This window comes from Bufo bufo, chromosome 3, assembly GCF_905171765.1.
Source record: "Bufo bufo chromosome 3, aBufBuf1.1, whole genome shotgun sequence".
In the NCBI taxonomy this organism is placed as follows: domain Eukaryota; kingdom Metazoa; phylum Chordata; class Amphibia; order Anura; family Bufonidae; genus Bufo; species Bufo bufo.
The window spans coordinates 705475603-705490006 of record NC_053391.1 but is presented as its reverse complement, the minus strand read 5'-3'; the positions used below and the strand labels follow the sequence as shown (position 1 = coordinate 705490006).

The 14404-nt window shown below is 47.0% G+C and overlaps 1 protein-coding gene across 1 annotated transcript in view; it reads right to left on the bottom strand.

Annotated features, from left to right (window-relative positions):
- DNHD1 (dynein heavy chain domain 1) overlaps positions 1-14404 on the bottom strand; it is a 108575-nt gene that overhangs the window by 79119 nt on the left and 15052 nt on the right. The window contains exons 6-7 of the mRNA XM_040426760.1: positions 2794-3003; positions 2577-2720 (exon numbers count right to left, since the gene is read on the bottom strand). Of these exons, the coding sequence (XP_040282694.1) occupies positions 2577-2720; positions 2794-3003 (354 nt within the window). The remainder of the gene's footprint in view (positions 1-2576; positions 2721-2793; positions 3004-14404) is intronic.

Sequence of the window (14404 nt, the reverse complement as noted above, 5' to 3'; positions counted from 1 at the left end):
CAGGAGAAGTCGGCCTTCATCACCCCATTCGGCTTATACAAATTTACTGTAATGCCGTTTGGGATGAAGAATGCGCCAGCCACCTTTCAAAGGCTTGTGAATGACTTGCTGGAAGGACTAGAAGAATGTGCTGTCGCCTATTTAGACGACATTGCCGTGTATAGCCCCACATGGAAGGAGCACCTGGTGCACCTGTCGCAAGTACTGGACAAACTTGCTGCGGCTGGACTAACTGTTAAGCCTAGCAAGTGCCAGCTGGGCATGAATGAGGTCACTTACTTAGGCCACAGAGTAGGAGGAGGCACACTGAGGCCTGAAATAGAGAAGGTGGAAGCCATTACGAGATGGCCAACACCTCTCACCAAGAAACAGGTCATGTCTTTCTTGGGAACGGCCGGGTACTATAGGAAGTTCATCCCGAACTATAGCACCCTGGCCAAGCCTCTGACAGACTTGACCAAGAAGAAGCTGCCCAGGATGGTGTCATGGACGCCGGAATGCGAGCAAGGCTTCCAGGCCCTAAAGGATGCACTAGCCAGTTCTCCTGTGCTTCAGGCCCCAGATTTCACTCGGAAGTTTGTGGTCCACACGGATGCTTCCGCCTTTGGTCTGGGTGCAGTCCTGAGTCAGGTGAACCAGGCCGGGGAGGAGCATCCTGTACTATACCTGAGCCGTAAGTTACTGGCCAGGGAGACCAGATACTCCACAATAGAGAAGGAGTGTTTAGCTATTGTGTGGTCCCTGCAAAAGCTACAACACTACCTGTATGGACGCAATTTCACAGTGATCACCGATCACAATCCCCTCAGCTGGTTGGCACGTCTCGCAGGAGACAATGCGAAACTGCTGAGATGGAGCCTGATTTTGCAGCAGTACAACTTCACCGTACAGCACAGAAAAGGTAGTTTACATGGAAATGCCGACGGGTTGTCGCGGCAGGGAGAATCGGCCGGAGACGGCTGGGTTGCTGTAGAATAGGCTTGTGGCCATTTCCCCAGGCAACCTTTTAAAAGAGGGAGGTGTGCCGGCATACATACATAATTCCTCTGGGTAGCCATTTTGTATGCTTCTGGCCTATGTAAAAGAACAGTGAACTCTCATCTTCCTGAAGCCTGGGTCAAGTATGATATAGATGGACACTTTTATTACCACTACTCTGTGAGGCCGGCTATAAAAGGTCATAAAGGCTATACCAGGCCCAGCTCATCTTGTCCTATAAGATAAAGATCAGCTCGCTGTCAAGCCTGGCTGGAGCGTGACGTCATTAATTTCCAGGTCTGGTTTGAGGAGAGCTAATAGCCCTTAATTAGCTCTGGGCATAAAACCAGTCCACTTTCATATTTCAGTTATGAATCAACTTATGCCCTTTCTGACACCAGATCCAGGCTCTACAGAGTATTGTGATTAATTGGGTATCAAATATGACCAGAGGATGTGATTCTGTAGCTCACCTATGGGTGGTAGAAGAACTACAGGTCCCAGCATTACCGTGTGTGGTCTCATTCTGTATGTAAATAAATAAGGATCGCAAATATGTATTCTGTATAAAAATATGCCGATGTATCAGGGAGATACAGGCTTAAGTATAATCCTCATTGTAGGAACTGAACTTTGATGGGGGTCATAAAACCCTTGGAGGCCAATCCCTAGGCTTCACAGTCACTCTGCTGCCATTGGCTGACAGGAGTAAGTCTCCTGCCCATGGGAGAGTTGATAAAAATCTGTGCACAAGGACAGAGGAGAGAGACCCATGGAACATCACCAGACACTTAATTGGACATTGACAGCATATCCCTGTATCAGAAGAACTTTGAGGGTCTCCCCTGATACATACTGAACGGGGTTTGCAAGGATTCAAAAAGGACATATGAACGACCATCTGAAACCCTCCAGAGAAACTAAGTATTCTTTCACCTTTTTCCCTTTCATTTGAACTGTCGTGATTATTTATATTGTTATTATTATTCTGTAGATTTATAGTCATTTTCATTAGACTTGTATGCACTGCTTTTTACCTCTTATTAAAGATTAGAAAATCTAAGTGGCCAAGTCTTCCATATTCTAAGCTGCTGAACAACGTACCTTGCCTTTGAAGAGACGTTACCAGGTAGTTAGTTAAATTGCATTTAGGAATTGTAGCTGGGAGTGATTGACTGCGGTTGGTCAGTAAGTGATATCCGGTTCATCCACTGATCTGTGTGATAGTGAATGACCCGGATAGTCGGCTCGTGGACCGGGAACCCACGTGGTGGCAGTTACCAAAGTGTAGTGTGGGGGTGTTAGCCGAATGGTAATACCCCGGTCACGTGAGGTCTCTGTGTGTGCGCAGACTCCGTCACAGACCACTACGTCAGAGCTGTGGGATCCGGAGCGATCGGATCCATAGTTCGTGACAGACGTGACCAGGTTCCCAAGCAGCCAATCTACACAACATGGGGACAGTAAGATATCAGCAGTTACGGTGGGTTTGAGGGGCCCACGGGGTCCTGGAGAGCCACCTTAACAGTATACGCCCTGTGAGGTGAAGAAACCATGGGGGGGGGGCCCACAGGACATAGCCAGGGGTCTACCGGTACCTGCAGCACATCATCCAGCACACAGGTCAGCATCTGCTCCACGCTCTGCTGTATCTGACCGGCCGATGGACAGAGACGCAGGTCTCCATCTTCCCCAAACTCCAGGCGGACAAGCAGGAAAGGCCTTCCAGTTGTGGACATCATCTGTGCAGGGAGCAGGAAGGTGAGGCATGTACAAGGAGGACTATGACTAAGGGACTATGTAAGAGCATCCCACCTGGATGATGCCCGACACAAAGCCGCTGACATCCCGCTGCAGGATGGACATCAGGTTCTCGCAGGTGATGTACCCTACAAGAGACGAGAGACTCCCCAGTCTGTGCAGCCATGACTCCATGTGTGCCAGTCGCCCCCTGGTGGCCTTGTCCGGGCAGTGCACGGCGTCCTCCTGGCTTGTCTGCACCATCATGTAGGTGTCCTGTCTGACCTTCAGGAAGAAGAGAACATGGATCAGGACATGGTCATCACGTCTTTATCTTCTTCATGATCGCACATGGATGGAGGCGGCTGCGGCATAGTCTACAGGATGACAAGGCGAGCGCCCAGTGGACGCCCCTCGACCACTGGGCAGGGGGCGACACCAGCCTGTACCTCTTCCAGCAGATCTTAGGAAGACCAAAAACAGATGTCCTATCCTTGTGCCCTGGGTGGTCTGAACTCAATGATGTGAACGTGGAACAGGTCTGTCTATACAGCCGTCCACCATGCTGCACCTTTCCACATCTTTCTAGATCTCCATTTATAATCCTGTGAAGAACAATCCATTACCTTATGTAAGTTCACCTGCAATGTGACTGATGGTAAGACGTAGGGGCTCAGCCATCCTGTACTTCTTCTCACCCCCCCATGCTGCCCTCTGTATGTGCTCCAGATCTACTCCTATCATCCTCCCTTATCCTCTCACTCACATCCCATTATGCCGGTGCGGCCCTTCCTACTCTCTGCTGGCCAACTTCACCCTCATCATCCGGCCTCCAGGACTTCCGTCCAGCACCTTCCTACATCTCCTCATCCTTCTAGAACTACAGCCCCTATATTCTCTAGACTCATAACTATGACCCCCATCATCCAGTCTATAGGACTTCTCCTGTGCTGCATCTTCCCACTGTGAACTCTTCAGCCATAACCCTGGACGTCTAGAGCAGGGATCTGGTCTATGGACACTGAGCTCTTGGATGCTGCAGGTGTGCGTCACATATATCACAGCTGACCCCCCATATCTGACCATCCGCCACATAAATCACAGCTGACCCCCCCCCATATCTGACCATCCGTCACATATCATGGCTGACCCCCCCCATATCTGACCATCCATCACATATATCACAGCTGACCCCCCATATCTGACCATCCGCCACATATATCACAGCTGACCCCCCCCATATCTGACCATCCGTCACATATCATGGCTGACCCCCCCATATCTGACCATCCATCACATATATCACAGCTGACCCCCCCCCCCATATCTGACCATCCGTCACATATATCACAGCTGACCCCCCCATATCTTACCATCCGTCACATATATCATATCTGACCGTCACATATATCACAGCTGACCCCCCCCATATCTGACCAGCCGTCACATATATCACAGCTGACCCCCCATATCTGACCATCCGTCACATATCATAGCTGACACCCCCATATTTGACCATCTGTCACATATATCACAGCTGACCCCCCCCCCCCATATCTGACCATCTGTCACATATATCACAGCTGAACCCCCCCCCCCCCCTCCATATCTGACCATCCGTCACATATATCACAGCTGACCCCCCCATATCTTACCATGCGTCACATATATCATATCTGACCGTCACATATATCACAGCTGACCCCCCCATATCTGACCATCCGTCACATATCATAGCTGACACCCCCATATTTGACCATCTGTCACATATATCACAGCTGACCCCCCCCCATATCTGACCATCTGTCACATATATCACAGCTGAACCCCCCCCCCCCCCCCCCCCATATATCTTACCATCAGACACAGGACGTTCTCCTGATCCTCGGCCTTGAGCAGGGAGGACTTTGACATTTGGACATTTGCCTATTTCCCCTACGCAAAGTTAAAACTTCTTACTTTATTTCACCTAAAAGGGTTAACTTATACTGTTTAATACTGTGTACCTGCATTTTATATGTTGTGATATATAAATATATATATATATCCCTGTTCATTAGCACTATATTTACATGTCTCTGTGGAAAGGGTTAATGAATACTGAGAGACTGTTAGGACTTTGATTGAGAAGCTGGTGATTTTCCACAGCTGCCATAGGGTTTAACCATTTCTACCCCGGGCCAGTTTTCACCCTCCTGCCCAGGCCATTTTTGCAAATCTGACCTGTGTCACTTTATGTGGTAATAACTTTGGAACACTTTTATTTATCCAAGCCGTTCAGAGATTGTTTTCTCGTGACACATTATACTTCATGTTAGTCATAAATTTGAGTCAATATATTTCACCTTTATTTATGAATAAAAAAATAAATAAATTTACCAAGCTTTTAGAAAAATTCACAATTTTTATAATTTCCGCTTCTAAAACAGGAAGTGATACCTCAAAATATTTATGACTTGACATTTCCAAAATGATGCCAACATAAAGTAGACATATGGGGAATGTTATTTTATATGTTTAGGATGTTACAAGGCTTAGAATTTTAGAAGCAATTCTTGAAATTTTTAAGAAAATTTCCAAAACCCACTTTTTACAGACCAATTCAGGTCTGAAGTCACTTTGTGGGGCTTATATAGTGGAAACCTCCATAAATGACCCCATTGTAGAAACTACATCCCTCAAGTTACTGAAAACTCATGCTACAAACCCAGTTAACCCTTTAGGTGTTCCACAAGAATTAATGGAAAATGGAGATGAAATTTTAAAAGTTCACTTTTTCGGCAAATTTTCCATTTTAATCCATTTTTTTTCTTTAACACATCGAGGGTTTACAGCCAAATAAAACTCAATATTTATTACCCTGATTCTGCGGTTTACAGAAACACCCCACATGTGGTCGTAAACTGCTGTATGGGCACACGGCAGGGCGCAGAACGGAAGGAGCGCCGTATGGTTTTTTTGAAGGCAGATTTTGCTGGACTGGTTTTTAGATGCCATGTCCTATTTGAAGCCCCCCTGACGCACCCCTACAATAGAAACTCCAAAAAAGTGACCCCATTTTGGAAACTATGGGATAAGGCGCCAGTTTTATTGGTACTATTTTGGGGTACATATGATTTTTAATTGCTCTATATTACGTTTTTTGTGAGACAAGGTAACCAAAAATATGGCTGTTTTGGCACGGTTTATTTTTTACAACATTTATCTGGCAGGGTAGATCATGCGCTATTTTTATAGCAGGTTGTTACGGACGCAATGATATCAAATGTTACTTTACTTTGTTTGAGTTTAACATAATAATACTTTTTTTTTTAAGTATGTTTTGTGTCTCCATTTTCTGACGCCTTTTTTTTTATGCCGATCGTCTTGTGCAGGGGCTCGTTTTTTTGCAGGAAGAGTTGACGTTTTTATTGGTACAGTTTTTGGTTACATACAGTCAGGCCCATAAATATTGGGACATGGACACAAGTCTAACATTTCTGGCTCTATACACCACCACAATGGATTTGAAATAAAACGGACAAGATGTGCTTTACCTGCAGACTGTCAGCTGTAATTTGAGGGGATTTACATCCAAATCAGGTGAACGGTGCAGGAATTACAGCAGTTACATATGTGCCTCCCACTTGTTAAGGGACCAAAAGTAATGGGACACAATAATAATCATAAATCAAACTTTCACTTTTTAATACTTGGTTGCAAATCCTTTGCAGTCAATTACAGCCTGAAGTCTGGAACACATAGACATCACCAGACGCTGGGCTTCATCCCTGGTGAGGCTCTGCCAGGCCTCTACTGCAACTGTCTTCAGTTCCTGCTTGTTCTTGGGGCATTTTCCCTTCAGTTTTGTCTTCAGCAAGTGAAATGCTCAATCGGATTCAGGTCCAGGGATTGACTTGGCCATTGCAGAACATTCCACTTCTTTCCCTTAAGCTCTTTGGTTGCTTTTGCAGTATGCTTTGGGTCATTGTCCATTTGCACTGTGAAGCGCCGTCCAATGAGTTCTGAAGCATTTGGCTGAATATGAGCAGATAATATTGCCCGAAACACTTCAGAATTCATCCTGCTGCTTCTGTCAGCAGTCACATCATCAATAAATACAGGAGAAGCAGTTCCATTGGCAGCCATACATGCCCACGCCATGACACTACCACCACCATGCTTCACTGATGAGGTGGTATGCTTAGGATCATGAGCAGCTCCTTTCCTTCTCCATACTCTTCTCTTCCCATCGCTCTGGTACAGGTGGATCTTGGTCTCATCTGTCCATAGGATGTTGTTCCAGAACTGTGAAGGCTTCTTTAGATGTCGTTTGGCAAACTCTAATCCGGCCTTCCTGTTTTTGAGGCTCACCAATGGTTTACATCTTGTGGTGAACCCTCTGTATTCACTCTGGTGAAGTCTTCTCCTGATGGTTGACTGACACACATACACCTACCTCCCGGAGAGTGTTCTTGATCTGGACAACTGTTGTGAAGGGCGTTTTCTTCACCAGGGAAATAATTCTTCGCTCATCCACCACAGTTGTTTTCCGGGGTCTTCCGGGTCTTTTGGTGTTGCTGAGCTCACCGGTGCGTTCCTTCGTTATAAGAATGTTCCAAACAGTTGTTTTGGCCAGGCCTAATGTTTTTGCTATCTCTCTGATGGGTTTGTTGTGTTTTTTTCAGCCTAATGATGGCTTCACTGATAGTGACAGATCTTTGGATCTCATCTTGAGAGTTGACAGCAACAGATTCCAAATGCAAATAGCAGACTGGAAATGACCTCTGACCTTTTATCTGCTCATTGTTGTTGGGATAATGAGGGAATAACACACACCGGCCATGGAACAGATGAGAAGACAATTGTCCCATTACTTCTGGTCCCTTAACAAGTAGGAGGCACATATGCAAATTACAGCTGACAGTCTGCAGGTAAAGCACATCTTGTCCGTTACATTTCACATCCATTGTGGTGGTGTATAGAGACAAAAATGTCAGAATTGTGTCCATGTCCCAATATTTATGGACCTGACTGTATGAGTTTTTGATCATTCATTATTACACTTTATGGGGCAAGGTGACGCAAAAATTAGTAATTTTGGCAAAGTATTTATTTATTTTTCCAGCGTTCACCTGAGCGGTTAGGTCATGTGACATTTTTATAGAGCAGATGCTTACGGACGTGGCAATACCTAATAGGTCTACTTTTTCTTAATTAAGTTTTACAGAATAGCATTTTTGAAACAAAAAAAAAGTTTTAGTGTCTCCATAGTCAGAGCCGTAGCTTTTTTATTTTTTTGACAGATTGTCTTAGTTAGGGTCGAATTTTTTGCGGGATGAGGGGGGCATACGCCTTTTTGATCACTTGGTGTTGCAATTTTTGTGAATGTAAGGTAAAAAAAAAAAAGCCATTTTTGTCATACAGTTTATTTTTTTATGGCGTTCACCTGAGGGATTAGGTCATGTGACATTTTTATCGAGCATGTTGTTACAGACACGGCGATACCTAATATGTATACTTTTTTAAATTTATCTCACTTTAACACAATAACAGCTTATTTGAAACCGGGGATGGGAAATCAGGGGAAAGGGGTGTTTTCTCTTTTTTTACTTGAAACTTTATTTTTATTTATTAAAAACACTTATTTTTATTTTTTTTACTTTATTTCTGATGTTCACTTTTGGAGGTCTGATCCCCTCTGCAATGCATTACAATACATCTGTATTACACAGAGCAATACACTAACAGGTTGCCTAGGAGACCAGGCCTCAGGCTGGACAGGTTGCCTAGGAGACCGGGCTGGACCTGGACCTCCTGGGCACCCATAGAAAAAAGGTCCCTATGCCGTGCACGGCATTGGGCTGCCTTCTCACCCATCGGGTCCCCGTCACAGCAGCGCGGGGACCCGATGGGCTCCCTCACCCGCAGCAAACCCCTTCTATGTTGCGGTCAGCACTGTTACAGTGCTGGTCGGGAAGGGGTTAAAGAAGACCATGTTTTGGAGGGAAAAACCCAGACTTGTTTACCACCAAAAAGCCCGACCTTTTAACCCCTTAAGGACCCGCGCTGTACATGTACGGTTCTGGTGGACGTGACTTGAGGACCAGGGGCAATGTCCCAGCAGTTACTGACAGCCAGGCCCCTGCTGCATACGCCGGCATCGGTGAAAACACCGATGCCAGCATGTTCACCCCTTGTATGCCGCGGTCAAAGCAGCCCGTGGCATGCAGAGGGTAAGGGTGCCCTCTGCTTCCCCATCGGGTCCCCACCCTGCAGTGACGGGAACCCGATGACAGCCCGATACTTTCCATAGGCATCGGAGCTTGCCTTCTGCGGAAGCCTGCGAGATCTAGCCCCTTTAGGGTCCATTCAAACGTCCGTAGTGATTTGCGGATCCGCAAAACACGGACACCGGCAATGTGCGTTCCGCATTTTGCGGACCGCACATCGTTGGCACTAATAGAATATGCCTATTCTTGTCCGCTATTGCGGACAAGAATAAGACATGTTCTATTTTTTTCGGGTCCGCATTTCCAGAGCCGGGCTGCACATTGTGCGGCCCCATAGAAATTAATGGGTCCGCAATTCCATTCCGCAAAAGGCGGAACGAAATTGCGGACGTGTGAATAGAGCCTTAGGCTGACAGACAATGCATTACAGTACAGGTTGTATTGTAATGCATTGCAGAGGGGATCAGATCCAGAAGTTGAAGTCCCAGAGTGGGACAAAAAAATAAAAAATATATATAATATAAAAATATATATACACACAGTACAGACCAAAAGTTTGGACACACCTTCTCATTCAAAGAGTTTTCTTTATTTTCATGACTATGAAGGCATCAAAACTATGAATTAACACATGTGGAATTATATACATAACAAACAAGTGTGAAACTACAGAAAATATGTCATATTCTAGGTTCTTCAAAGTAGCCACCTTTTGCTTTGATTACTGCTTTGCACACTCTTGGCATTCTCTTGATGAGCTTCAAGAGGTAGTCCCCTGAAATGGTCTTCCAACAGTCTTGAAGGAGTTCCCAGAGATGCTTAACACTTGTTGGCCCTTTTGCCTTCACTCTGCGGTCCAGCTCACCCCAAACCATCTCGATTGGGTTCAGGTCCGGTGACTGTGGAGGCCAGGTCATCTGGCGCAGCACCCCATCACTCTCCTTCATGGTCAAATAGCCCTTACTTTCAAAGTTTTCCCAATTTTCCGTCTGACTGACTGACCTTCATTTCTTAAAGTAATGATGGCCACTTGTTTTTCTTTACTTAGCTGCTTTTTTCTTGCCATAATACAAATTCTAACAGTCTATTCAGTAGGACTATCAGCTGTGTATCCACCTGACTTCTCCTCAACGCAACTGATGGTCCCAACCTCATTTATAAGGCAAGAAATCCCACTTATTAAACCTGACAGGGCACACCTGTGAAGTGAAAACCATTTCAGGGGACTACCTCTTGAAGCTCATCAAGAGAATGCCAAGAGTGTGCAAAGCAGTAATCAAAGCAAAAGGTGGCTACTTTGAAGAACCTAGAATATGACATATTTTCAGTTGTTTCACACTTGTTTGTTATGTATATAATTCCACATGTGTTAATTCATAGTTTTGATGTCTTCATAGTCATGAAAATAAAGAAAACTCTTTGAATGAGAAGGTGTGTCCAAACTTTTGGTCTGTACTGTATTATATATATATATATATATATATATATATACACACACACACACACACACACACACACACACACACACACAATACAAAGAAAGAGCAGCAGCACTTGTAGATGTAATCGGGTGCAGAATCCTCTGACCTTAGGCAATTCGGTCAAATATGGTTATAGAGACTTCAAAGAAGAGGCAGCACTCCAGAGTATCAGTAAAAACGACCCACTTTAATTCCCCTGTGCAACGTTTCAACTGCTCCTTGCAGTCTTTCTAAAGTGGGTCGTTTTTACTGATACTCTGGAGTGCTGCCTCTTCTTTGAAATATCTCTCTCTCTCATATATATATATATATATATATATATTTGTGGTCATGGCTACGGCCAAGAGGTATCCGAAGAACCCTAGGGAGAGAAACAACGGGAACAATCTAACCCAGCTAGGCGTGTCTTAGCTGACCTGACTAAATGGCTTGTTGTGTGCCCTAAGCCATGATCGTGGGTAGGCCTATAAGTGGGCAAAAACCAAGCCAAGTAGGGTAGACAAGGAATTCGAATGGCATGTGCAAACTAATCCCCAAGCCAACTGCAAGGCGTCAGGGATCTAGAGCGAAAATTCGGAGTATATGAGGCAAGACCAGTAGGAGACCTACAACCCATCTTGTGGATGACAAGGCCAGAGACATGATGCTCAATATTGCGGATACTGTCCCAAAGCGGAATGGAGGACCGGGAATACGTTGTGAAATGGATCATAAAAAACCAACTGAAACTTGTAAAGTTTAGTTCTAGTGCAAGTACTGGCAATGTCCTAGCCCCAGGAGATCATGGGACCGAAACCTAACTGCCCAGACTATGCAGGAATGAGGGCCAAAAGAACCATGTAGATAGGAAGAGAATCCTTGAATAGTTCCCAGACAACAGCTAACTGCTAGCCGTGGTCCGCGCGTTGTTCTACTGTGTGCCCCTGAGAATTGTTTTTACGCTTGAGACGTGAAGACCGACCCTACTATCTGAAAATGAATTCCTGGTCGTGGTTAAAAAAGGCAAAGACTTTGCGCGGGGACCTGGTTGACAAGATATGATCGACTACGATCAGAGACTGAAATGTTAGAGGGAATTGCCCTACTTGTTCTTCCTCTGGCAGGACCTGAACGAAAGCATGAACAATTAAAGAAAGACGAAATATCTGCGTAAGACATGACAATGATGCTGTAGGGCGAACCGGACCAGTTTGCGGTCAAAACATAAAGTTAGCAATCAACATGGATTATTAGGAAATTAGGGAAGCAGGTATGTATGCGATACATAGGGGCCAAATCAGCCCAGATGCACATATGGACAACCCAACCAGGCAATCAGCCCAGCAGGACTGAAAACAGTCATCGGGCCCCCGAAGCATGGGGCCGAAGCGGGTCATCGGGCCCCGAAGCCATGGGGCCGAAGCGGTCATCGGGCCCCCGAAGCCATGGGGCCGAAGCGGTCATCGGGCCCCCGAAGCCATGGGGCCGAAGCGGTCATCGGGCCCCCGAAGCCATGGGGCCGAAGCGGTCATCGGGCCCCCGAAGCCATGGGGCCGAAGCGGTCATCGGGCCCCCGAAGCCATGGGCCGAAGCGGTCATCGGGCCCCCGAAAGCCATGGGGCCGAAGCGGTCATCGGGCCCCCGAAGCCCATGGGGCCGAAGCGGTCATCGGGCCCCCCGAAGCCATGGGGCCGAAGCCGGTCATCGGGCCCCCGAAGCCATGGGGCCGAAGCCGGTCATCGGGCCCCCGAAGCCATGGGGCGAAGCGGTCATCGGGCCCCCGAAGCCATGGGGCCGAAGCGGTCATCGGGCCCCCGAAGCCATGGGGCCGAACGCGGTCATCGGGCCCCCGAAGCCATGGGGCCGAAGCGGTCATCGGGCCCCCGAAGCCATGGGGCCGAAGCGGTCATCGGGCCCCCGAATGAACATGCAAGGCGAAATATAGTTAGGAACGAGACCTGACTGACGTGGAAGGTGACCCCAATATGAGTTCAACTGCATGACCTGAAAAGACGAAGGGAAAGGTGACAGAAAATTGAGATAACAGACAAACTAAAATTAAACCTGAATAAAATAAGCTGGCAAGCAGGTAAAGATATGTCATTCAAAAGCATAGCTGCACAGGTGGACTGACAACCGTTGGTCGGACCCCTGAAGCCATGGGGCCGAAGCAACCACCAGGGGCCCATGGGGCCAGGATGCGAACCTTAGAATTAAGGACGGCTGGGGAAAAGATTGGGGCTTAACCCAACGGGTTTAGTAATCAACTGGGACTCGATAACCTAGAAAGAGAAAGACATGGGGTAAAGCTTCTTAATGAAATGAGGCTGAAATGAACCGCAAGTACCAATCTGTAAAATATAAATGAACAAAAGAAACTTCTGAAAGGTGTGCCATGGAAAATAGTATCAGATGGCCGTATGACCTACCAATGTCGATGACAATTGTGAAATCCTCTAAGCCAAGAGCCATGCGTGAGAGTCCCCCTATGACGGGAGCCATGCGTGAGAGTCCCCCTATGGCGGGAGCCATGCGTGCGTGAGAGTCCCCCTATGGCGGGAGCCAGGCGTGAGAGTCCCCCTATGGCGGGAGCCAGGCGTGAGAGTCCCCCTATGGCGGGAGCCAGGCGTGAGAGTCCCCCTATGGCGGGAGCCAGGCGTGAGAGTCCCCCTATGGCGGGAGCCAGGCGTGAGAGTGAGTCCCCCTATGGCGGGAGCCATGCGTGAGAGTGAGTCCCCCTATGGCGGGAGCCATGCGTGAGAGTGAGTCTCCCTATGGCGGGAGCCATGCGTGAGAGTGAGTCCCCCTATGGCGGGAGCCATGCGTGAGAGTGAGTCCCCCTATGGCGGGAGCCATGCGTGAGAGCCTCTTATGGCAGGAGCCATGCGTGAAAGCCTCTTATGGCGGAACAAGTATCAGATGACCATGCGAACTACGAATGACGATGCCAGTCGTGAGGTCCTATAAGCGAAGAGCCACTCGTGCGAGCCTCTTATGAATTTTTTTTTTTTTTTTTTAATAAACCACTTATTCAGCACCAGAATGCCTGGGACTCGCATAAACCATGACCCCCTCCAACAGCAAACTGGAACACAAATCAGCCTACAACCATGTCGTACCCCTAACCCAAACAAAACATGAAAAAACGGTCATGGGGCCCCCGGAGCCATGAGGCCGGATCAGTCAAAGGGCCCCCGAAGACAGAGGGATGACGTTGCAGTGACGATAAGTAGTTAAAACGTAAGCTGGACCTGATGGCATATGAAGCGACTTGAATGATTGGATTGGCTAGAAGGTGGCCTAAGGAAGATGACTGCCAACAGGCGTTAAAAATATAGACATTAGTAATCCGAAGCACGTGCATACATAAAACACTAACCACCGCGAACCATAAAGGTAAACATGAAATTGAAACAGATATGGGAGAAAAAACAAGAGCCTGAGGCATCGCAAGTTCGCTAAGAGAAGTCTCTTATCATGACAAACAAATAAACAGCTTGTGAAAACATAGCAGGAAACTTACTGGCCCACTGACCTCTGCTGAGGAGCTGTTTGGTGAACTGGGGCAGGAGACCAAGCTGAGTGAATACGAACCAGAAGTAAAAGGAGACCAGTCTGAGTGAATATGAACCAGGATTAAAACAAAAAGTAGGCCTATGGAATGTAACAGACCACCGAGGAAGGGAACGTAAGCCTGAAAAGAACGCAGTTATGTTTGTCGGGAGAGAGGTACCAGAGCGGTGGGTGCAGACTGCCCCAGTGGGATTGAGCAAAACAATGACGTAGCAATGAACAGGAGAATGCAGCTTTGAGTGTGAGCAGAGTACAACACATGATGTAACAACAAATGGGTGAATGCAGCTTTGGATGTGAGTGGTACCTAAAAAAAACATGGTATGGGCGCAGCTCTGAGTATGGGTAGCGCATGAAAAGCATGGTATAAAGCAGACATATAAATGCAACCTGGAAGTGAGCAGAGTATTGACGTGATGCGAAAGCAGACACGTGGACGCA